Source organism: Carya illinoinensis, chromosome 9 (genome assembly GCF_018687715.1).
Source record: "Carya illinoinensis cultivar Pawnee chromosome 9, C.illinoinensisPawnee_v1, whole genome shotgun sequence".
In the NCBI taxonomy this organism is placed as follows: domain Eukaryota; kingdom Viridiplantae; phylum Streptophyta; class Magnoliopsida; order Fagales; family Juglandaceae; genus Carya; species Carya illinoinensis.
The window spans coordinates 9,641,134-9,666,813 of record NC_056760.1 but is presented as its reverse complement, the minus strand read 5'-3'; the positions used below and the strand labels follow the sequence as shown (position 1 = coordinate 9,666,813).

Below are 25,680 nucleotides of genomic sequence, written 5' to 3'. Positions count from 1 at the left end.
GCGGGGAAAAAGAAGACAAAAGAAGGTAGCTCCAATCAGACTTTAAAATTACTACATATCTAAACAAAGAGAGAAGAAAGGATTAGGTCCAATTGGCTCACCAGCCCTTTCGAAGGACAATAAGAAAAGAATAATAGAATGTTTAGAGAGTACAAAGATCGAGGGCACCAGGTTTGAAGGCGGGCACATGGAAGAAACCCACCCTATCAAAAAAAGATACCAAAGAAGAAATTATGCCACGCCTCTACTACAACACAGTGGCAAGTGCAGTACTTCTCTAGGTAAGCAATCTCCTAGAGTTGGCATATCATTTGACTCCTCTAGTCAGCACTCAGACAGAACCCAAACAAGCACACCATTAAATCATCTCACAACTCTTAATTTTTCTTTGATGCCCAAGATTGTGAAGCAACTTGTCTTCGCCACTCATGAATTGGAACCTACAAAGCAACCGAGATTTAAGTCGTATCCATATCATATTTGGTAACAAATTTCCAACAATCAGTTAGCAGCAACAAGTTTGGCTGATCCGTTACCATCTCGGGAACACTAAGGCAAGAAACAAAATTAAAAGGGAAAAAAAAAACTAATAAGGCAATCCTCACAGCAGGGAAGCCGCCATAATCCCCAGGTTCTTTGATATCCTTGGTGACACAGCTAGTAGCAGCAAGCCTGACCTGCAACTCCATGGGATTAGATATCTTGTTCTCAACCCAGTACTCTTACTCTCTAGCCAATGGAAGCAGTACAATGGTAATCCTACCTACGTGTATATAAGGCTGTGTGCATTCTGTATGACCAAATAATAAGAGCATGGAGACATTCAAGTATGCCAGGCAAAATATGCATATTTGATGATCATGTGAATCCACTTCAGACAAGTGTAGAAAAGAGAGCAAGAATGTCTGATTTTTTATTTCAATTTATTTTCCGAGTGACTCAAAATCTTAAAACCAAATAAATTGCATCTCTAATACATGAAAGGAGCCAAGGATACTCATCTATAGAACAAGTAAAGTCGTTAAAACTCTGATAAGAGTTCAAACCGAAATGATACGGGAAAAACATGGAAGATATATTACTGAATATATGCGAACTTAAACATTAAAGAGTTCATGCCTGATGAAAATCTATATCTGCCTCGTACAGAGAAAATTCTACTTTTTCACCAAATGATTAGTCACCAAAAATTTAGTTTATGCCTTTAATGGGCCATCAGCATTTTATATAACGCCTCACAAGATGAATCCTCACAGGAGAAATACAATTCCATTTTTTATTTTATGATAAGTAAAGGAAATATAGTAAAAAATATATGCTGCTAACATATAAACATATAGTAAAAAATACAAGTCCATATTCAACATATAAACTCAATTAAAAGGGTTTTTCCAACAGCTACCATTATATGCTGCTAATTATACCAAATATGTTTCCACTAGCATATTTGATAAGTGGGTCTAACAAGTTCAAACCGACAAGCAAATACAAGGTTTTTGGGCTTTCCAGAAAATATGCTACATCTTGACAGCCTTTTTACATTGCCAAGTCAATACCTTTGAAACAATGGAAACGTGATCCCGGACTGCTACCCTTCCCCCAAAAGTAACATAGTCTCCTATCCTGTAAAGAACATGCAAGACATAGAAGTAACGCTAAGCTTCATCAAGTAATTGTAAACAGAAAGCTCGAAAATGGTGACTCAAAACTTGACAAAGGTATAAAGAATTGAAAAAAATAAAGCTAATCAGAAATAACATACGTCACTGAACCCGCAATCCCAACTTGTCCACAAAGCATGCAACTTTTCCCAACAACTACATTATGACCAACCTGCAAAGCCAACCATACTGGCAATCACCAATTTACAGAAAAAAGTTGACAACCAATCAAGAAAGCAGAAACCAACCTGAACTAAATTATCTATCTTTGAATGATCCCCTATAACTGTATCTCTCCAACTGCATAAACAAATAAGTGGCATAATTAAGCCTCCAGGTTGGACAGCTTCAAGTACAAACTGATACAGAAAATTTTGTAACTACTCATGAAACAATATCTATAATAGCTACTCAAAAGCCATTACACGTCTCACCTCCCCCTATCAATACATGTATTTGCACCAATCTCCACATGGTTCCCCACCCTAGCATCCAGCAACTGCAGAGGAAAAACAAAAGACATCTATAAAATAAAGTGCTTCATTGCTGATTCAAAGCAACACAGGCATGTAGCAGACGACAACATAAAGTTGACTTTGAGTCAACAAATATAATATCACCAACTTGAGTCTTCTTAACGATGTCCCCCTTTTCATCCACAAGAAAACCAAATCCTGCATGTAAACAATTTGGCATCTAATATCAGAAGACAGCAATGGACTTGTACTTATAATTATATTTCTGGATAACACCTATAAAAAAGGAAGTGGAAAGTAGGGGGAGGGGGGAATCTTTGTCTGTTGAAAATTTAATGATGGATCACTATTAAAATTGAAGGTGAAGGTCTACAAGCAAGGAACATCATAAGAAGCATAGGCAGTATATAGATTGAAAATCATGCATTAAAAGCAAATCACTTTATACATATCAGGTCTTCATTATATGCAAGGGACAAGCGAGGTAAGTCAATAGAACACATGTATTGTACATGGAATTAATCTCTAAATGAGTTGAGAGTCCAGCTATCCATTACGTACAAATCAACCAAGCTGATAGTTATCAAATCTTACCATCTTGACCAATGCAAACTCCATTGTGGATTACACATGAATCGCCTATGCTGCAATTACTGAGTGCGACATTATATCTGGCAAAATAGTAGTTTTGTTCAAATCAAATCAGTATACATGCATATATAAACATTAATTTGATAAATAGACCTGTATATATATTTGCATTATTCGCTCCCACAAATCATATGGTCTTGCATTCACACATGCACCCATCCAAAAAGTGCAGGGAGATCAGGCTCAAGATTGCCAATAAGAAACTTTATATGTAAGCTATGTTTTTAGTTTTCTAATTTTTTTACCATTTTTAATATAAATTAAACCCTGTTGCTCGATATTTCCAGATCACTAAAAGAAATCTACATAACTTTTCACGATGTCTTGGAAAATCCTGGGAGCCAGGCTGCCAGCCAATGATATAGGGTTCTAAAGAAAATATCCTTTACGTATATCATCATCTTCTAAGGATCCTCAAAATTCAAGTTATTCCTTTCCCTATATATGCACCACAATAAGCTAGATGGTATAAGCTTCCATAATTTATGCCCCCAGGGCAGGCAAACTTGCATGTCCAAAACCCCCATGCTTTGATGGAATCCAACAAATCCTACCCTCCCCACTCCTCAGCCACAAAGTACAGTACAGAGCAATGTGTTTTCCCATAATATGCTCAAGAGTTTTCTTCAAAGTAAATATATTATTGCACAAAGGCTTCAGTGGAACAGCGTAAAAAAATGAGGAGAGATGGCTACCATAAGATCGCCAGAGCAGTGTCACTACGTCGAACAATAATACACAGAATTAAATTTTCGTATTGCTGTTTAAAGAAGAAGTTTCACCCTATTTTTGTCAATTGGCCAATTGTAACAGAAGGTCCGATTACAGTTCCCGATCCGATATGAACATATGCACCTACAACGGATTTTGGATGAACTATAGCACCAGTCTCTATGAGTGCTGTCGGATCAATGCAAGCTGACTTGTGGAATTGCCCACCTCCATTTTGCCATCTCTGGAATTCTTGGTGGCTTAGTCCAGCACCATCCTCTAATCTTGAAATTCAATGCATGTTACAAATTTCCAATTAGTGCATGAGTGAAGCGAAAGTCCATAAGAAATTCAACAGTTTTTATGTTTGAAGAGAAATGCTAAGCCCAGAAAGACAAGTGAAATTACATATGGAAACGTAACAATCAACTAAAACAAAACAAATGCAATTCGGCTTCATAATGCATGTCGAAGACGCATCAAAATAATAAATTTCTGTTGAATTTCAGAAAAAATATGACCATTTATAATACTCCTTAGGCTAAGCAATACTATACTACACGGCTAGTGTTTAGGATACTGCCTAAACACATTTTTACCACTCCTTTCACCTTGATTTTCCAACAATTACAAGCTCTATCAATGAAACAAAAACCACACATATAGAACATGATATTGCAAGCTTTGTAACTGGATCTACCCTCCCAGACATTTCCACAAACAATAATACTGCAAAACAACTTCAAACTTCATCTGTCAGCATGACGCACCAGACGTATCAGATGAAGCACTAGACCCGGCTTGGCAATTTCCCACTGAGAAATGACAACGAATACTTTTTCCCCATGGAGATAACGCATATAGGCCTTGACTATTCGCCTTGTGCTTGTTGTAAATGCGGTGAGATATTGGAGAGAAGGAGGAGCCCAAGTTGTATAGTTTTCGAACAGCTTGTGCCATGGCGAGAGAGAGAGAGAGAGAGAGAGAGAGAGAGGAGAATGACTGCGACGTTAGGCTTCAGAAGAGTAGGAAAAGGTTTCACTTTGAGAAGTGGGAGTGAAGCTTACCTCGGATGTCCGCCTCTGAAGTTGTTTAGAATGGATCTCGGGTTGGGCATAAAGGGACACACTAGTTATTCTCACATATATCTAAGGGTATTATCGTCACATATGGAATAATACAAAAAATTTTATTGGGCCTAATCTGAGTCGTGATCGTGAAGCTGGGCGGCCTGAATTCTATATTTACGGCCCTTCTCTCCATACCGAGTAATAAAGTGTAGGTGGATGCCTCATATTATTTTATTTTATTTTATATAATGATTTTAATGAATTTTAATTGTATCATTTATTAATCATTTTTAAATATATGTCTACATGTGATTTGGGCCTCATTAGAGGGCTATAAATGATAACAATGCAGAAATATACGATTGGACCTCATTAGAGGGCTATAAATGATAATAACGCAAAAATATACGATTTGAGCCATGTTATCTACGATAAATTGACTTAACGTAAATGTTAAAATTTAAAATTGATTATTGTGATATTCCACATAAGAGTAGGTGTTGGGCCTTATAGACCGCAAGCCGTCCGAGAAAAATGAGATATATCCTTGAATGCAAATTCAAGGATAATCAGATATCAAACATCCAGGAAATTACATATATAATACAAAAAGACGTACCGTTGAATAAGCTTAAAGACAGAATGCATGGTCCCCTTGTAATTAATGCAATTGTAGTCTAACGCATTTTTTCCCATGTACGTGGTGATACATATTTTCCACATAGTGGTTTGATGTGGAATAGTACTACAATTGTTGACTTGACTTCGGCCTTATATGTTTAACAGCTACTCCAAAGAGAGATTTTCCCATTATTGATCCTATTGTAGAACTTAGGAGGTGAAGCATGAATCGTCCCCATATCAGTCCAAGATTCATTCGATTGCTTACGTTTTCTGCTTTTCTTACCCTTCTGATCCTATGGGAGCTGGCCTATGCTGATCCTCCTTATAGGTTTTGTCCTAACACAAGTGCTAACTATAGAGACGACAGTCCATTTAAAAATAACCTTGAACAACTCCTGATCTCTTTATCCTCAAATGCTTCTTCTTCCAAATTCTATAATACCTCCACAGGAAATGATACAGATAGAGTTTATGGTGCCCACATGTGCCTCAATTATATCACAAATGAAACCTGCCGGGACTGCATAGCAACCGCTACAAAAGACATTTTGACGCTTTGTCCATACACAAGGGAAGCAGTTGTATGGGAGGAGCTATGCCAGCTGCGCTACTCCAACCAAAATTTCTTTGGCCAAGTGAATGTTACAGGAAACATCCTCGGCCTAGATAACGAACAGAATATTTCCCAACCAGAACAGTTCAAATCTGTTGTTAAGGAGACTTTGAATAACCTTACGACGGAGGCAGCAGCTTTCAATCTTTCAGCAAAATTAATGTATGCTACCGGAGAGGCAGCCTTTGAGGATAAAACAATATATGCTCTCGTGCAGTGCACAAGAGACTTGTCCGGTGATGGCTGTAATTCATGCCTTCAGACGGCCATAACTGATGTATTAAATTGCTGCTATTTCTCTATTGGAGCAAGACTTCTTAGTCGTAGTTGCTACTTGAGGTATGAGTTATACAGCTTTTATGGGGACACATCTAAATCTCCAAGTTCAACTAATGATCAAGGGGCAAGTAAGTATATATATATATATTTTTGTCCACAACACCCTCTTCTATTACTGATTAGTTTTATCACACTAATTAACAACGTCTAACACCAATGATTGCTCCTCTTTTAATGGGACTTTGCTCGAACTTTTATGGATCAAAAGAACAATAGAACTGTATAAGCCACGTGAATTTGAAACTGTGTTAATAAAACAAACTAATAAATCATTAAAAAAAAAAAACAACAAGGATCATTTTGGCTGCCTGACAAATGATTGCCTCCAAATGCAGGCGGTGGAAAGAAAATGAGGATCATCATTACCCTCATGGTTGTATCAGCCTGCTTTGCGCTAGTGCTTTTTGCTTGCTTCATTTATTGCCTTGTGAACAAAAAGGCTATAAAACGTAAAGACGAATATCACTGGGTTTGCTTTACAATTTTGTACTTCTTTTTTTCACCAGTGATACCTCCCTTCTTTTTTCTGTACAGGGGTGAGAAAAGGTATCAGTCGACAAGCAAATACTAGAATCGATGCAGATTTTCCACGTATTGATTTTGCGTCAATACAAGCAGCTACTGACAACTTCTCTGATTCAAATAAGCTTGGTGAAGGTGGTTTTGGTCCTGTTTACAAGGTAACATTTAGTTTTCTACAAAATAGGAGACTATTAGTACTAATGAAGACGTTCGAGGTTTCTTGATTGCTTAAGTCTGGAACACCCCAAAGTATCCTTTGACCTTCTATGTTTATTGATCGATAAAAGCAGCTAAGGTATTCTCAAGCAAATTATATATATATTTTGCAGGGTATCCTAAGTGATGGAAAGGAAGTAGCGGTAAAGAGGCTCTCCTGCTGTTCCGAGCAGGGTTCAGAGGAATTCACAAATGAGGTTCTACTAATAATGAGGCTTCAACACAAAAACCTCGTCAAGCTTCTTGGTTTCTGCATAGACGGAGAGGAAAAGCTGCTTGTTTATGAATTCATGCCCAACAGAAGCCTAGATGTCTTTCTCTTTGGTTCGTTAATTTCTTCCCCCGGCTAGTCTTTTATTTATTTATTTTTTGTGGACAAGCTTGAAATAATGATAAATGATTTTTGATAATTTTAAAAATAAATTTATTTTTTTTGGGGTTTTGATGGTTAGATCGAAGTAGACGCGCACAAATTGATTGGAATAAACGAGTTAATATAATAGGTGGAATTGCAAGAGGAGTTCTTTATCTTCACGAGGATTCTCGACTCAGAATCATTCATAGGGACCTAAAAGCAAGCAATGTGTTATTGGACTACGAATTGAACCCCAAAATCTCAGACTTTGGAATGGCAAGAATCTTTGCGGGAACCGAAGGTGAAGCTAATACCGCCCAAATTGCAGGGACTTAGTGAGTTCACTTTTTTCTTATTTGTCGAATTCAATTAATTCCTTGGATTTATAAATTGGATGTCTTATTACATAGCACGCATGCCATGTACATATTTTTCATTTTTTACTCGATAATGCATACATATATATATAATATAAATTTATTGTGTGTATATAGAAACAACTCCTCACTTCTATATTACAGATTTTACAAATGATCATTACAATCAAACAAATTAAAATTAATACTTAAAAACCATAAAAAAGTCTAAATACTCAAACTTTTCTTCTATAACCAAAACAACGAAAGTTAATCAGAATAACGATGGCACTATTTAGTGCCTTTCCACACAAAAATATCTATGCATCTATGTGTTCTAGGAAGTAAGCACTTTTAGGAACAATAGGAGGAAAAAAAAAAAAAAAAAAAAAGAATCAATCATACTTGACAAAAGATAATTTATACGATTTGGCAATGTGCTTATATCCACGAAAAGCACATCCATGACGTTGCAGAGAAGTTTATTTCAGATGGTGACTAAAAAAGGTGTGACTGATGTACATGAATACAATACAAATAATCTCTAATACAGCAGATCGGATCTAGAGATAAAAATGAGAAAATCTAGATTATTGATTTCCTTTATTTATATATGTGCTTCGAAACAGATTGTCATTCTTTTATATATAATTTGGCAGTGGGTACATGGCTCCAGAATATGCTATGCAAGGAATGTATTCTATTAAGTCAGATGTATTTAGCTTTGGAGTGCTCTTGATTGAGATTATAACTGGGAGAAGAAATGCTGGCTTCCATAGAACAAAACGTGCTCCTAGCCTCGTTGCATTTGTAAGTATTTTTCTTTTTGCTGGACAAGGATAATTAATTAGATTATACTTAATTTGGAAGCTAATTATATGGACGTCAAAATTTGTCTAAAGTTCTAAACATATGCATTAAATATTAATGGTGCAGGCATGGACACTATGGAACGAAGGAAATCCTGTTTTGGAGTTAATGGATCCTTTGTTGAAGGAGTCGTGCAGCCCGGACGAATTTCTAAGATATTTGCATATTGGATTATTGTGTGTTCAAGAAGATGCAAATGAAAGGCCAACCATGTCATCTGTCGTTGTAATGTTGAAAAGTGACAGTACTACAACGTCTCTTTGCCAACCTCAACGACCTGCCTTTTCTGTGGGCAGATTCACTGGTCACTGCAAAACAAGTTGTCCAAGCTCTCTCTCCGTCAATGGCTTGTCGATTTCCAATATTGGGCCACGTTGATCGATGAAGCACTACAAGTGGATTTGAACTTCATGAATGCCTTGTCTTGTGCAATTGTAGTGCACAGCAATAAAAAAATAAAAACACGTAAAATGTGTAATATGCTTCTCGTAATTGACTCTTCAATGTAAATGTGGCAGATGTTTCATTTGCCAGGCCATGTCCTATTCTTGAAAACTTATGATTTTATATTGACCTTAAGTTGCGTAAGAAGATTCTCTAGATATCCATTTCTGACTGTCCATTTCAGTAAATAAGTAACTCCGATCGAAGACCAAGTACTTACGAAAAAAATATCCTAGCTAGGTCCTAATTAGAACAGGTGATCATAGGCTAATTGGGATTTGAAAAGTGAGATGATAATTTTTAATTTTAGATAAAAATTTAAAATATTATATTTTATATTATTATTATTTTGAGAATTGAAAAAGTTAAATTGAGATTTGAAAAAGGTGAATTGTTTATTATATTTTATATAGAAATTTAAAAAAGTTATAATAATGATATGAGAATTTTGAATTACCAATCCTAATTGTTTTTGAGAAATTTCAAATGATAGGAAATATGAAAGCAATAGTTAACTGAAATGGCTAGCTGATAAACCACACCGGCTATCTAAAATGAAAATTGTATTCCTAGTCTGGTTTGAAACCGCACACCTACTGACGTGGCAAAACCGGTCGGAAGATAAGTCCGTTCCATCAGTTAATTTTGCACTACCCATGTGGTTGTTTTTAGGGGTCTAACGGGTCTAATCTAGTCCCGTTTTGGATAAAATTTAAGACTAAATCAGTATGTATCGGTTTTACATTTTTAAAAACTGATTACGTATCGATTATCTTCATAAACCGGTACGTCCGGTTTTACTGGTTTTAGTCCGATTCGGTTCGACTTTTCAGTTTTAATAAAATGTAAATTTGTAAAAAAATTATTTATTAAAAAAAAAAACTGCTTTAAAAAAATATGTTTTATACTTTTATTCCAAAATCTGTTACTATTACAAAAATTTTCTTTGTTTAGAAAAACAGGCCTTACTAAAAAAAAAAATTCTGATTTCTAAAATATGCTTTATTAAAAACTGCTTATAAAAATCTGTTTTACTAAAACAATTCTGCTGCAAGCCTATAAATATAACTACTACAGAAACTGAAAAATAAAAATCTGAAATAAAAAGAAAAATCTAGCCAGTATAGGAGCTAGTGGGTTTTCATGTTATTTGAGTCTTATGCTTATCAATTAGTTTAACATCTGTTGTGGAAACACGCGTATATATATTCGCTTGAATTTTCTTGTGGTATATATGTATAATTCATTGCATGTGCATGTGTTTGACATCTTTTCGTTTTATTAAGGAGTAATTTCCTGCTGGAAATTTGTCTTAAGATGATTTATTTCTCGTTTGAATTAAGCTCGAGTTTTTTTTTTCTTATTTTACAACTGGTCTATTATCTTGACTATGCGTTAGGTGGAATTAGAACAGTAAGGTAGCTAGGTAACTATAGGAATAATTGGAGCCAATTATACTTAATCTACATGTATTGATTAGATCATGCAATTAAGCTAAGCTATCAGTTTTTTTTTTTTTTTTTTCTTGAGCTTTATATATATATATATATATATATGAAAAACAATGCATACATCATTGTCTTCTGTTTAGAGTTCTCCTTTTATGGTCGAAATAATCTGATAATTTGATGATTTCTAGTAATGAGGAATGCAGTCTGCCATACATATGTTACTAAATATATTATATATACATACATAGTAATGAGTAACGAACTCTTTTAAGATCCTGACCTGTACTAGATTTGTGATATTGATTTACCATTTTTGGACAACGTACAAAGCACCCTGCACGGTTTTGCTTGCTTCGTGCTTCAAGTTAGAGATTTTTAGTCTTGAAAATTTTCAAACTTTTATATTAGAGAAATAATAATTAAAGTTATAAATATGTAAGTGTTGTCTAATTTTTTTTTAAAAAAAATTAATAAATACTAAATTTATATAAATATTAATTAATTTTTTAATAATAAACTTTATATTTTTTAAAAATGAATGGAAGCGTTAAAGATCTCGAATGAGGTGGTGAGTACTGGTGCTCTAAGTAACATAAAATATTTTCTCTTCCAATCCTGATCATCTCTTATTATTTTTTTTAATCTAACTTTGATTAGAGAAAGATGAATGAGAAAAGTGTACGTACTTGTTTCTGCATGACTTGAGTAGTATTTCAAGCCCCGAAGTGCACGACGTTGAAAATTTCAAGCAGTACTGAGATGAGCGGCACGTGTTTTTTTTACGTGGACCAGCTAAATCCGATGCGACCATATGATCTTATCACATGACTGATTCAAAGCATCTAGATATAAATGTAGCTCATATGTTGATCATGAAATTTATTCCATTGGATTTGAGAAGATATGTCAGAAGCGTACTAGTGGTTAGGTATTTATTGAGGACTTTGAAATTTTATCCATTGGAATTGACCGAGTGATGACCAATAAGAAAATCTTAATTATTAAGTAAAAAGGAAATATATATATATATATATATCTATATATATTTAAGAGGGGTCATTTGCAAGCGACATAGTAGATTTATCCTCTTCCCAGGGAAGTACTGATTATGATAATTTAGAAATAATACCTCTTGGCTTATTACTAATGTTGTTTATTCCTTCATGCTTCGTTGGGCTGGTTTTGGGAAATAAAAAAAAAATATGAGTTTTGTTTCGTATAAATAAAGTTATGTATTAATTTACGTATTAATATTGATTTTTTTATATTTAAAATTTAAATTAATATTATTTTTAATAAAATTTACGTTTTAACTAATTATAATAAATTAATACATATATTAATATATAATTATACTTACATGGTCGTTCACAAGGTGCATGCCGGTCTTTGCCATTCCATCTCGGCATAAATGAACAAAGAAATGAATGAGCCATCGTTTTCTTCGATCGAATCTTTTGAAGAAGTACATGATGTATCTTCAACAATTAATTAATGTGTGAAAATTATATGTACTACCAATCAACGATTTATATATTATGTATTATGTAGATTTATATTTAGAATTATTTCCCAGTTGTTTAGCTCGTTCTTAGAAAGCACGTATCAACTATCGGTTACTATCGTAAAGAATGGAATCAAATTAATGATGTTAACTTACACGTGCAAGCTTCGAACAACAGCAGTAAACTTCAAATATTTTAAACTTAGAACAAAAAAATAACCTATTTTTTAAAAAGGAAAACTTGTCCCCATCGACACCATTCGGAAAAGTCAGACCTAGATATTCCGAGTCAGAATCAACGTCCAGCGGGGAAGTTTCAGAGGAATGCTCAACAGTTCTATCAGAAAGAGTCGGACCTAAATATTTTTGGGCGGAAGTTTCTATGTAATGTATAATCTCATACAGGTTTGTGGGTAAATCGTGTTGTCAAAGGCTGAAATGTACGTCTTGAAGAGAGTATTCTGACCGACACAAGTTGTGCTTGATCAGATGTCAGGTTAATTACCTTCCTTCTCCACTACCTTTTGGCCACTGTAATCATATGCATCCTATGATCATGTTCAACCATATTTGGAAGACGGATAAGAAAGATGCATTATTGGGTATGCTTTTGTTGGTTATACCGCTTTTGATGCGCCCTATGCTTTCGGCCACGCCGGCCAGTGGGGATCCTCTCTATACCTTTTGTAACACAGAGTTCTCGATCAAAAACTACGAACTCAACAGCCCATTTGAAAACAACCTCAAGCTCCTCCTCGGGTCTCTGCCTTCCAAAACTTCATTGACAGGTTTCTACAGCACCTCCACTGGAGATCAGGACTCAGACAGAGTCTATGGACAGGCGCTTTGTAGAGGAGATGTCAACTCCACAGTTTGTCGGAATTGTATACAGACTGCAACCAAGGAAATCTTAAAGCAGTGCAGAAGTAAAGATGCTATGATATGGTTTGAACTCTGTCAAGTTCGCTACTCCTTCCAGAACTTCTTTTCCTTGATGGTTTATACTGGGAAGTATCCACAGCAGAATCAAATGCAGAAGAATATATCAAATCCAGTTCATTTAGAGCAAGTTTTAACGTACTTAATGAATAACATCTCGAACGAGACTGCGTTTGATCCCTCTACACGCATGTTCGCAACTGGTGAAATTAAATTCTCAAGGAAGAAAACAATCTATGGTCTTGTACAATGTACTGGGAACATCTCAAATGAGTCCTGTTCTAACTGTTTGCAGTCTGCCTTTGGAGAGCTTCAGGAATGCTGTTTTTATCGGCAAGGTGGAATTATTGTTAGCAGGAATTGTAATATGAGGTTTGAACTGTACCGATTCTACAACGCCTCAAGTTTTCACTTGACCCTCCCAGCTTCTCAAGGTAAGGATGTGACTAGATCATGATCAATTAATTAATTTTCTGCCGATGCTGATCAAATAATTAAAAATGATATAAAAATAAAAAGAAAAATAAAACGTACTTACTTTCTTGTCGTTTAATTTGTTAATTCAGGATTCAACCTTGATGAGTACTATTTGTAATTAATGTGCTTTACAAACTATATATTGTCACGAGATATTGTCGCCTTAACTTAACACTATTTTTATAATCAACCAGTTTGATAGCATCATCTTATCAAAATCACTATTTTTTTTTTTTTAATTTTTCATCTAATTTAATTTTTAAATATACTATTCGTTTAAAATAGAATTGTAAAAATAGTTTGTGTATATCATTTCTAATTTTTCAGTTGTCTGTATAGTTCAGGACATGACACTAATCCAAGATTAAATATAAATCTTTATAGTATATATGGGCCGATCGAATTATATTGTTATATCAATCGATCGGTCACTTTAATTATGACTAATTACTAATTAACCATACGGGACGGGAGACAGCTTGAATAATTCATATATATTCTAACCTAAATTTTGTCGGTAACCATATAACCATGCACAAAGAATTTGACTTGAGAGCTAGGTTATATATATATATATATATATAATCATGAGTATTACGGAAGATCAAGATAAAGATCAAGATCAAGATAAAGATCAAGATCAAGATTAAATTCTTTTCTTTGTAGGCAACGGCTATAATCTGTATTTATTATCATATGCATGTAAACTTACACTATAAATATTCACGTACACCACCCGAAGCATTAACGGTGGTTTTTACAGAACCTTATCATGGTATCACAGAGCCTCTTTTTGGATTAACATCCTCGATCCCATGGCCTCCGTCCACCCCACTCTGCCTTTCTCCACCATGGTTCATCTTCTCACCATCAAGTTATCATCCTCCAACTATCTTCTTTGGCGCAGTCAAGTTCTGCCGCTGCTGCAATCTCAGACTCTCCTCGGCTATATTGATGGTACACTTGCCGAGCCCCCTGCAACCATTGTTTCCGATTCCTCTGTTTTACCGAATCCCAAGCTGGCTGAGTGGCAACGCACCGATCAACTTGTGCTTAGTCTCCTTCTCTCCACTTTAACCGAGGAAGCCATGTCTACTGTCGTTGGATTGCCCACGTCCCGTGCTGTTTGGTCTCGGCTGGAAACTACATTCAGCCATCAATCGAAGTCTCGTGAACTTCGGCTGAAAGATGATCTTCAGACCATGAAAAAGCATGATAAAACTGTACCTGAGTTCTCCCGAGATTTCAAAGCCATCTGCGATCAGCTTGCTGCCATGGGGCGTCCGGTTGATGATCTTGACAAAATCCACTGGTATTTACGTGGTCTTGGTTCATCTTTTTCAATCTTTTCAACTACTCAATTGTCTCTCTCTCCTCTCCCTACTTTTGATGATATTGTGCCCAAAGCCGAGAGCTATGAGATTTTTGTCCGTTCCTTGGAGTCAACTTCTCCTTCGGGCCCCCCTGCTGCTGCCTTTACTGCTTCTCAAAACATCAAGACTGTTCCCCATAACGGTGGACGACGAGAAGGCCGTTTCTTTCGTGGAGGACGTGGTCGTGGTGCCCGCAATCATAGAGATCGAAATCGACAAATCCGGTGTCAAATTTGCCGTGGAGAAGGTCACTATGCCTCCTCATGCCGAGATCGTTATACTCGGTTTTCCCCTGCTGCCAACTTAGCCGAGGCTTTCACTTCTTGTTCTCTTAATGACGTACCAGATTCCGATTGGTATACGGACACCGGCGCTACCGCCCATATGACTCATGATGCTGCGCAGTTGGACAACGCAAATACATATTCTGGTAAGGACTGTGTTGTAGTTGGAAATGGTGCCTCTCTTCCAATTTCTCACACTGGTACCTTCTCTCCCACATCCTCTCTTCATTTAAAAGATGTTTTAGTTGTGCCGGGCCTCACTAAAAATCTCATCTCCATTAGTAAACTCACTTCTGATTTTCCCTTCTCTATTACTTTTACTAATGATCGCTTTACTGTGCAGACTCGCGACACAAGAAGAGTGGTGGCAACCGGTCGACGTGAAAATGGCCTCTATGTGCTTGAACGTGGCCATAAATCCTTTCTTTCTGTTTTTCCTAATAATTGTCCACGTGCATCCTTTGATGACTGGCATGCTCGTTTGGGTCACGTTTCTCATAATATCATTTCTCTTTTGAATAAAAATCGTCAACTATGTGTCACTTCTTTACTTCCAAATCCTACTGTATGCTCTAGTTGTCAACTTGCCAAAAGTAAAAGACTTCCTTTTTCTCTAAATACCAAACGTGCTTCGCATGTTTTGGATCTTGTGCATTGTGATTTGTGGGGACCATCACCTATCACTTCCAATCTTGGATTTCGATATTATGTTATCTTTATTGACGATTATTCCAGGTTTACTTGGCTCTATCCTCTGAAACATAAATCTGACTTCTTTCGCATTTTTCTCCAATTTCAGAAATTTGTTGAAAATCAATTTTCGACTAAAATCAAGATTTTCCAAAGTGGTGGAGGAACTGAATTTACTAATCATCAATTTCAAAATCACTTAATTTCCTCAGGCATCCATCATCAAATGTCATGTCCATACACTCCCTCTCAAAATGGTCGTGCCGAACGTAAACATAGACATATAACTGAAACCGGTCTTGCTATGCTTTTTCACTCTCATGTCCCTCTTAAATTTTGGGTTGACGCGTTCAGCACTGCCACTTTCATTATTAACCGCTTGCCCACACCTCTTCTTGATCGTCGCTCTCCTTTTGAGATTCTCTTCGGTAAGCCTCCTTCTTACTCTCATTTTCATCCTTTTGGTTGTCTTGTTTTTCCCTATTTACGTGATTATGCCCCTCACAAATTAGCTCCCCGTAGTCGTTCTTGTGTTTTTCTTGGCTATAGTATGTCTCATCATGGTTTTCGCTGTCTTGATCGCCTTACAAATCAAATATTTATTTCTCGACATGTTGTCTTTGATGATCATGGCTACCCGTACAAAAATAACAATTGCTCTGGGCCTTTACCTTCTACCCCAATTTCTACCTTTCTAGAGCCCACTGCACCCCCCTCTTCACCACCGGTCCCATCAGAAGCTTCTTTACCTTCTCAGCCCGGTCCTTTCCCGAATTTGTGTGGCCCATGTTTAACTGATCCATCTTGTAGTTCTGTGTCACCTTCAGTTTTGCAGGAATCCACTGTTGATGGGCCAAGCTCCTCCTTTGCACCCATCTCTAGCGCTCCATCTCCTGCTCCGGCTCCAGCACCTGTCCTTGGCACTCACCCGATGCAAACACGGGCCAAATCTGGGATTTTTAAGCCATCTACTCGGGCCCTTTATACATGCACAGCTCCAAATTCCAAACTCATTCACTCTTTACTCACCATGCGCGAGCCCAAAGGCTTCAAGTCCGCTGCCAAGCATCCCGAATGGATTGCTGCCATGGATGAGGAGCTTCAAGCCTTGCATCATAATCACACTTGGGATTTAGTGCCCCGACCTTCAAATACAAATATTGTGGGATCCAAATGGGTCTTTCGCATCAAGTATCTTGCAAATGGTTCTGTTGATCGTCTTAAGGCCCGGCTTGTTGCTAAAGGCTACACCCAACAACCAGGTCTTGATTTCAATGATACTTTCAGCCCAGTCGTCAAAGCCTCCACTGTTCGAGTTGTTCTTTCCTTGGCAGTCTCTAATCACTGGCCACTTCGTCAACTTGATGTGAAAAATGCTTTCTTGAATGGCATTCTTCAGGAGGAAGTTTATATGGAGCAACCTCCGGGTTATGTTGATTCGAGATATCCCTCTCATGTTTGCCGGTTACGTCGAGCTTTATATGGGCTCAAACAAGCTCCACGGGCCTGGTTTCATCGGTTCAGTACTTTTCTTCTTGCTACTGGGTTTTCTTGCAGTCGGGCTGACTCATCCTTGTTTGTGTTTTCCAAGGGTGCTGACCTAATTTATCTACTATTGTACGTTGATGATATTGTCGTAACCAGCAATAACTCCACTCTTCTTGATGCTTTTATTGGCCAATTATCCAATGAATTTTCCACCAAGGATATGGGCTCATTGAGTTATTTTTTAGGCCTTGAAGCACATCGAACTTCCTCTAGCCTTTTTCTCAGTCAGGCAAAATATGCTCATGAAATTTTGCAGCGTGCCAAACTAATTGATAGCAAGCCTGTGAGCACTCCCATGGTTGTTGCACGTCATCTGTCTACTGATGGTCCTGACTTTGATGACCCCTCACTCTATCGGTCCCTTGTTGGTGCTCTTCAATATCTTACTATCACTCAGCCAGACCTTGCTCATGCTGTCTCTGCCGTAAGTCAATATATGCACAAGCCTTCTCTTTGCCACTTTCAAGCTGTTAAACGAATCCTCCGTTACATCAAGGGCACCTTACGATATGGCCTATCTTTTACTCCATCTTCTTCCTGCAATATTCTTGCTTACTCAGATGCTGATTGGGCCGGCTGCCCTGATACACGCCGATCTATCTCTGGCTATGCTATTTACCTTGGTGATAACCTTGTCTCTTGGCGTTCCAAGAAACAACCTACTGTGTCTCGTTCAAGCTGTGAATCTGAATACCGAGCGCTTGCTAGCACCGCTGCCGAAGTAAAGTGGCTTGGTCATCTTCTTCGTGATCTCAAAGTGACATCTTCATCTTCTCCGATTCTCCTTTGTGATAATAAAAGCTCCATCTTTCTTGCCACAAATCCAGTCTCCCACAATCGCTCCAAACATATTGAGCTTGACTATCATTTTGTGCGTGAATTGGTGGCTTCCGGAGAACTTCGGCTTCAATATGTCCCTACTAATCTTCAGCTTGCTGACATACTTACCAAGAGCCTTGGTCGTCCTGCATTTATATTCTTTCGTTCCAAGCTTTGCGTTCGGGACTCTCAAACGCTAGGCTTGCGGGGGGGTATTACGGAAGATCAAGATAAAGATCAAGATCAAGATTAAATTCTTTTCTTTGTAGGCAACGGCTATAATCTGTATTTATCATCATATGCATGTAAACTTACACTATAAATATTCACGTACACCACCCGAAGCATTAACGGTGGTTTTTACAGAACCTTATCAATGAGAGCTGTAAAAATTTCTAAAAAAATCCATAGAATTTAATGATTAAACTAAATGAGGGTTTCAGGCAGTTCTTTTTGTCCTAAACCAGGGGCTAGATGGAAGAGTTGGATGCTTGTGGTGGTTACGTGCATACCACTCGCAGTTTTAGCTGTTCTTATTGGATCATGTGCGGTTAATTATCATTTGCGGAAGAAGAGAAGGCAAATAGGTGAGTGAGTGCATGTATCTAAATGCATGCCTAATTATGGCGCATCTTAATTAAGTTTATAGCAAAAATTACGTACCAAGAAGGTTAATTTCTTTCATCATGTTTATTAAATATATGCAGATGACGATAAAAGCCAGAAAGCACTGTTACATGAGCTGGCAAGCCCCACCGGCGTTGCCATTACACAAGAGGGTGAATTGGTAAGCTCGGAAGACCTACATTTCATGAGTCTGTCAACAATAATGGCAGCTACGGATGACTTTTCTGAGTCAAATAAGCTCGGCCAAGGTGGCTTTGGCACTGTCTACAAGGTAATCGATGGAATATCATGTGGCCGGCCTGAATATTATATATTGCTTCATCGGCCTGAATTTATATATGCCTGATGTTAGAATAATATTCTACTCGATGATCATCAGGGAGTGCTAGAAGATGGGAAGGGAGTAGCGGTTAAAAGGCTATCAAGGAAGTCATGGCAAGGCTTAGAGGAATTTAAAAATGAGGTCATACTCATTGCACGACTTCAACATAGAAACCTTGTGAAGCTCTTGGGATGTGCCATTGAGGGACAGGAAAAGCTTCTTGTGTACGAATTCATGCCCAACAGAAGCCTTGATTTCTTTATATTTGGTAATTTGTTACTTCAACCTTTCCGCTCATTGACATGATAAGCGTTATAATTAGCCACTAATTATACGTTACAATACATACATATATATCTATTCTATTATAATAAGTGGTTATCTAACTGTGAATAATAATTTTTATTATTTTTTCGTTAACTTTTCTTATTTTGCAATTAAGACAGTCCATTAAGTCTTGTTTTATTAAAAAGTCCTTAAGATCCTTAATCATTTTAAGTGTAGCTCCCTTGTAAAATTTAATGAAGGATTATTTTGCTATTATATATTACATATATATACCCCTTAGTGTTTAAGACATGGCTGAATTGTTTTTAGACTAATGATTTACATAGTGGGTTTGATTTCTTTGATGAGCTTAAGTTTTTACAAAATTAATAAGTTATTTTATGTTGGAATCGGACTCATGTGAGTTTTATTTTTATTGGACTTGTTTTAAGTTAGTTTTATTCCTTTGTAGGCCTTCATGTCCTAAGCCTCAATATTTGTATGTGCATAAATAATAGTTTTATTTAAGTTATATTATTAACCATTATTCTACTATAACTAAATTAGTAATAATGATCATAAGAAATTAAAAATTGTTTTAATAAATTAGTCTATTTTGTTAAATGAGATCTTTACTGTATACTTTAATGGAATTTGATATAATTATTTACTATATTATTAATTGAAAATGAAGATATATTATTTTCTTAAATATAATCATTTCACCTAATTAGGCAAACTTTGCACGTTGATCATGTCCTAATATATATATATATATATATATGACGTTGGATGGGCTTCCAGTATTGATTATGAGCTTTGTTTTTCTGAAACGGGCTGGACATATATATAGGTTATATGCAAATGAGTATTGATTTGTATAAACTTTAAATATTCAAATTTCGTATAGTCTCTTTGTGAAAAAGTATTTAGGAGTAACTAATGAGATGACTTTAATTTATTAGTATTTTCTGGGACTTAGATTTATATAGGTGTGTTATATATGGTACTCGATCGGCATGTTCCTTGTATCTCTAAAATAAACATATTTCCATGCATTGACTTTGTTCTAGTACTACTGAATTCCAGATCCGGAGAAACGCAGTCAGCTTGACTGGAAGACATACGGTAACATTATTGTTGGTATTGCGAAAGGACTCCTTTATCTTCACGAGGACTCTCGACTTAAAATAATTCACAGGGATCTAAAGCCAAGTAATGTATTACTGGACCATGAAATGGTCGCCAAAATATCAGATTTTGGCATGGCAAGGATCTTTGTTGAGAACCAGAACACTGCAAACACTAGGAGAGTCGTCGGAACATAGTGAGTATACTTTTCTTTTATTTTCCTTAATTTTTAGTGTTCAATTGAGAATAAAGTTATGTACATTGTATTGCTATATATATGCTCAAACCAGCGGATACATGGCTCCTGAGTATGCAATGGAGGGACTATTTTCTGTTAAATCTGATGTTTTCAGCTTTGGAGTCATCTTGCTTGAGATTATTAGTGGCAAGAAAAATAGCAGCTTCTACTTGACCGAGCATGCCCAGACACTCCTTGCATACGTATGTTTCTTTCCATTATTTATTCTTTTATAGCAAATACTTTTTAAAATATATATATATATATATATTTGCAAATATATATAATTATCAACATACTAGACACATTAAAAAAAATATATATATATACTGATGTTTTAGTTTTTATATATACATATGTACGTAACGAGTCTTGTAACAAATTGTGTGATATATGCCTCCATGTTTGTAAATACCAGATCTGTCAGGACATAATATATATGGCTTAGATATATATATATATATATATATTTAAATGTTTGTATTTTTATATATTATTTTATTTGGGTACCCAGTGGACCCTAGCTCTTGCACCTACTTACGTACAATCTCACACTCATTAACGGGCAAGTTGATCTCATATCGGGGAGGATATGAAAATTAAAGTACTGAGTTCATAACGAAATGATTAAACAAATTAATTTGAGTGTATGTATATGGATGACAGGCATGGAGACTTTGGAATGAAGGGAAAGAAATGAAGTTTGTGGAGCCTGTGTTGATGGAGTCCTGCTTGACTACACAACAAATTAAGAAATGCATGCATATCGGGCTATTGTGTGTACAAGAGGATCCAGCAGATAGACCCACAATGTCATCTGTCGTAGTTCTGTTGGGAGACGAATCAATATTACCACTTCCTAAACCAAAACAGCCTGCACTTGCTATGGGTAGAATCGTTCAGCAGATTGCAGATCCTTTTCCCGTCACAAATCCTTCTGTAAATGGGCTTACCGTTTCCAGTCTTTCTCCTCGTTGAACACCGGCAAGATTTCCTTTTTCCGTGCAATCGATCTCATGTAATTTGTAAACTAACTCAAAAAGAAAAAAAAAAGAAAAAAAAAGAGACATGTTTGTAACTGAGAAAGTTTTCATAATTTCTGCAAATAGGAAATGGGTGCAAAAGTTTGCGTATCATGTGGAGGAATTAATTCCTACATTAATGATATCGTATATGTGTAGGATAAACGTCAATGGTAGTTTTTATTTCAAAATAAAGCTGGTGTTCTCGAATAGAATTGAGGCTTTGATCAGCATGATGCCAAAAAGTAATACATGGGAAGAGAGAAAGAAAAGGAACTTTCAGTACCTGCATTCGTTGAATAATTTTACACATAGATTCACTGTAAAATGGGAACAATTCGTACCTAACGTTACAACTAGGAAACAGAACCCTTCCCCCTTGCTTCCCACCACAACATATCGGAAAACGGTTGATAGCTCTCTGGAGACACCAGTTGCAATCGACGCTAGACAGGTCCGGCGTGCACTGTACAAAGCTGTACAGATTTTGAAACTCGGAAAAATTCGTTTGATTGGTTCCAAATTTTTTGACTCCGATTGGAAAGTTCGAGGCCCTATTTGCCAAGTCAGTCATCGTCGTGTGCACCAGCCCGTTAAAGCGGTCCTGCTCCGTGATGTTCTGCGTGTTCCCCAGATGAATCTTGGGCCTTAAGGCCATGGTGGAAAAGAACTCGTTGGAGTAGCGAATCATGCACTCGTCATACCAAATAACAGCAACCTTTTCCCTTGAACATTTAGCGGCAAACTCTTTGGTCGCGGCAGCCACGCATGTTCGGCACATTAAGGAAGTGACGTCACCGCGGCAGAGGAAGAGGCCGTAGACGGGGTCAGAGAGGGAAGAGAGGAGGGAGTTGAGACTGGAATTGTATAGGCTATTTTGGGAGAAGGTACTGTTTGCACAGAAGTGGGAGAGTGGAACTAGATCAGCGGCATGAGTGGTCAGGCTGAGGGAGCCAAGCATGAGAAGTAACACGATGGGAAGAAAGAAAGTATTGAAGGAAAGCATTTTGATGAAAGAATCTCCTTCACTTTGAAAGAGAAAAGCTTCAAGCCAGAATTGCTGTAAACTTTTAATTTTCACCTACCAATAAAATGTGGACACGTAAGAGACTCACATAATTTACTATAGGTGCGCACTAAGAGCATTTCTCCTTATTCTTTCTCATTCTTCATAAGACTTCCCTGTCAATCTTGGTCTCTCTCTCATCATCACGAATCCAGTCCATCTCTTGCACTCTCTATCTATCCAAACAAATCTAGTTCCTTTTCCTCTCTCTCTCTCTCTCTCTGACTTTGTTCTGATGAGGTCATGAGTCTCTTGCAGATTCTCTCTTTTTCATTCTTGTAGACTTGTCTCGCACTCTCTCTCTATCCAATGGAAGCAGCAGCAAAGATCTTTTCTCAACAGGTCACAAGTCAAGACTCTACCACCTGCAGATGAAATTGGAGTGACTTTTCAAGATGAATCGTTGATTTCCCTCTTTGAAATAGAAATCATCAAATATGGGTTGATGATTCTCAACGTTCTTCTCAACAGGTTGCGAACTCAGTTAATTTCCCTCTTCTCAATTTGGAACCCATCTCCCTAATTAATCTTTATAAGTGGTTTAATACTCAGTTACAGTTAATTTTAATACACTTTGACTTTTTCTGAAAACTTGATTTGGTTTCTGGAACCCATCTCCCTGATTAACGTTCTCACAAGTAGTGGAACCGGCTTTGAAGACTAATTTTCAATTGGAAATGACTAAAAAATCAAATCCCCCGAGTAGTTTTTAAGGATTTGTCGCCTGAGAATGGACAAAATGGCATGGGTTGTGATAGTTTTTCTATGGACAAACTCCTGGACTTGTCTAATGAAGATGAGTTTGTAGAGAAAGAGCCAAGAAGAAGAGAAAGAAGACAAGGTCTTTGTCTCTGTTTCCCGTTGGCAGATTCACCAAAATCCCAATACCAGCATCACTTTCTCTACCAAAGACAAGTATAGCTCCAAACTCAACAATCCAACTTTCCTTTTCTTGAACTCTGCACTCCTTACCCATTCGAAAATTTAACAAAAAAGGTCTAAGAACGAAGGGCCGAAATCGAAGCCGGTAAAGCCTTGTTTTATTTTTTCTTCTCATATTATCCATTCCTATTTTGAGAGAGAGAGAGAGAGAGAGAGAGAGAGAGATGTTAGAATTGAGTGAAGAATGAAGAAGATTTGCCATCATTCTGTTGAGAGGAAAATAACGTGAAGCAAGACAACAAAGAGATGGAAAGTTTCAGTATATTCAAATATTCAGTGGGTAAGTACATGTACAGAGGAACCCGAGAGGGTCATTTATATAGGCCATGAAAGACTAAATAAACTAGCTAATACTCCTATACAAGTTATCCAAAAAGAAGCATAAAACAAATCAAGGAAGGTGGCATGTGGGCACTGTCTTTCCAAATATGGCAGTTATGTTTCCAAGGGGCTGAACTGGAGTGCCGTAAATTAAGAATTATAGGGTGGCTTCTATGTTGTCTTGTCACTCAATTTAATTGAATCTTGAGACTCCCCTTCAAGGTGGACGCACGAATTAAGTGTGTTCATCTTGGACAGTAGAAAAAGGAATGTAGCAGTAGGTAGAGCCTTTGTTAGAATATCTGCAATCTGTAACTTTGAACTCACATGTATTGGTGTAATGATTCCAGCAAGCACTTTCTCTCTAACAAAATGACAGTCCAGCTCAATGTGCTTTGTTCTTTCATGGAACATTGGATTTTTGGTGAGGTGTAGGGCTGCTTGGTTATCACAATATAGGAGGGCAGGTCTCGAATGGCTTGTGTTAAAATCTTGCAGCAGGTTCATCAACCATACAATTTCACAGCTGGTGTTGGCCAATGCACGATATTCAGCTTCAGCAGAGGACCTAGATATAGTGGTTTGCTTCTTTGATTTCCAACTAATCAAAGAATCTCCCAAGAAAATGCAAAAACCAGTGGTAGATCTTCGGGTCTCAGGACAAGCAGCCCAATCTGAGTCACTAAATGCTCTGAGAAGTAGTTCAGATTTGGAAGAATATAGGAGACCTTGGCCTATGGATCCTTTGAGATATCTCAAGACTCGGTGTGCAGCTTGCTGATGGATTTGTGAAGGCCGATCCATAAATTGACTCAAGATGTTAACAGAATAAGTGATGTCCGGTCTTGTAATGGATAAATAAATTAACCTTCCAACAGCCTCCTATAACTTGTAATGTCAATGATAGGATTTGCTGCCAAATGAGAAAGTTTATGATTCAATTCCATTGGTGTGCTGATAGGCTTGCATCCGAGCATACCAGCATCCTCTAAAATCCCAAGAGTGTATTTCCTTTGATTCAAATGAATTCCTTTTTCTGATCTTGCTATTTCTAAGCCAAGGAAATACTTTAGATTGCTAAGATCTTTGATTTTAAATTGGTCGTGCAGATATGTCTTGATGGAGTCAATGGTTTTGAGATCATTGCTTCCAATGAGAATGTCATCAACATACACTAATAATGCAATAAACTGGCCATCATGAATCTTTGTGAACAAAGAGTAATCTGACTTGGATTTTTGGAAACCAATGGCAATGAGGGATGTGGAAAATTTTGAATGCCATTGCCTTGAGGCTTGCTTAAGGCCATAAAGGGATTTGTGCAGCCTACAAACTAAATTTTGATCTGTGATCGACTCCCCTTTTGGCTGAAATCCCGGAGGCAAATCCATGTAGATCTCTTCTTCTAAATTCCCATGAAGAAAAGCATTGTGAACATCCAATTGGTTCAAATACCAATTGTGAATTGCTGCCAAAGTAAGGAAGACACGAACAGTAGTGATCTTTGCAACCGGGCTAAAGGTTTCATGGAAGTCGAATCCATCTCTTTGAGTGTAGCCTTTGGCTACCAATCGGGCCTTGTGCCTTTCTATAGAACCATCAGAGTGCGATTTGGTCTTGTAGACATATCTACAGCCAATTGCTTTCTTTCCTTTTGGAAGAGTAGTGACTGTCCAAGTGTTGTTGGCCTTCAATGCATTCAACTCATCTGCCATGGCTTTGATCCAATGCTCAGAGAGAACAGCCTCAGC

At 37.1% G+C, this 25,680-nt stretch overlaps 3 protein-coding genes across 6 annotated transcripts; 1 reads left to right on the top strand and 2 right to left on the bottom strand.

The window, feature by feature from the left end:
* Positions 1-26: 26 nt before the first annotated feature.
* LOC122276621 (probable UDP-3-O-acylglucosamine N-acyltransferase 2, mitochondrial) lies at positions 27-4,667 on the bottom strand. Of its 4 annotated transcripts, none has more exons than XM_043086492.1 (11): positions 4,567-4,667; positions 4,204-4,449; positions 3,571-3,783; positions 2,732-2,808; positions 2,286-2,335; positions 2,096-2,160; positions 1,910-1,961; positions 1,763-1,833; positions 1,557-1,623; positions 606-677; positions 27-440 (listed from the first exon to the last, which is right to left on the bottom strand). In XM_043086492.1, exons 2-11 carry the CDS (start codon positions 4,209-4,211, stop codon positions 378-380), a joined length of 738 nt encoding a protein of 245 aa, XP_042942426.1. In that variant the 5' UTR covers positions 4,212-4,449; positions 4,567-4,667; the 3' UTR covers positions 27-377. The 4 variants fall into 4 exon arrangements, 3 of the variants coding, with proteins under 3 accessions (XP_042942426.1, XP_042942425.1, XP_042942424.1); XM_043086491.1 differs by having other exon boundaries at positions 3,571-3,778; XR_006228913.1 differs by lacking the exon at positions 4,567-4,667 and having other exon boundaries at positions 606-672; positions 3,571-3,778; positions 4,270-4,560.
* A 702-nt stretch (positions 4,668-5,369) lies between these two features.
* Positions 5,370-21,885, top strand: LOC122276772. The gene is made up of 14 exons (XM_043086675.1): positions 5,370-6,213; positions 6,481-6,594; positions 6,680-6,825; positions 6,997-7,207; positions 7,336-7,573; positions 8,254-8,404; positions 8,531-8,837; positions 12,313-13,236; positions 18,461-18,580; positions 18,701-18,891; positions 19,000-19,210; positions 20,299-20,536; positions 20,631-20,781; positions 21,245-21,885. The coding sequence occupies exons 1-14, from the start codon at positions 5,415-5,417 to the stop codon at positions 21,554-21,556; spliced, it is 4,113 nt and encodes a 1,370-aa protein (XP_042942609.1). The 5' UTR covers positions 5,370-5,414; the 3' UTR covers positions 21,557-21,885.
* On the bottom strand, positions 21,683-22,869 carry LOC122276577 (cysteine-rich receptor-like protein kinase 25). The gene has a single exon (XM_043086407.1). It carries the CDS (start codon positions 22,604-22,606, stop codon positions 21,737-21,739), a length of 870 nt encoding a protein of 289 aa, XP_042942341.1. The 5' UTR covers positions 22,607-22,869; the 3' UTR covers positions 21,683-21,736.
* Positions 22,870-25,680: the final 2,811 nt, after the last annotated feature.

Bases quoted from the DNA above. Each gene is read 5' to 3' on its own strand.
- LOC122276621 (XM_043086490.1), bottom strand. From the start codon at position 4,459: ATGGCACAAGCTGTTCGAAAACTATACAACTTGGGCTCCTCCTTCTCT. The intron at 1,834-1,909 runs GTTGGTTTCTGC...TTGGCTTTGCAG, and splicing joins AGATAGATAATTTAGTTCAG to GTTGGTCATAATGTAGTTGT. The intron at 441-605 runs GTGAGGATTGCC...GTTGCTTTGTAG, and splicing joins ATTATGGCGGCTTCCCTGCT to GTTCCAATTCATGAGTGGCG.
- LOC122276772 (XM_043086675.1), top strand. From the start codon at position 5,415: ATGAATCGTCCCCATATCAGTCCAAGATTCATTCGATTGCTTACGTTT. The intron at 7,574-8,253 runs GTGAGTTCACTT...ATAATTTGGCAG, and splicing joins GCCCAAATTGCAGGGACTTA to TGGGTACATGGCTCCAGAAT. The intron at 13,237-18,460 runs GTAAGGATGTGA...GTCCTAAACCAG, and splicing joins GACCCTCCCAGCTTCTCAAG to GGGCTAGATGGAAGAGTTGG.
- LOC122276577 (XM_043086407.1), bottom strand. From the start codon at position 22,606: ATGCTTTCCTTCAATACTTTCTTTCTTCCCATCGTGTTACTTCTCATG.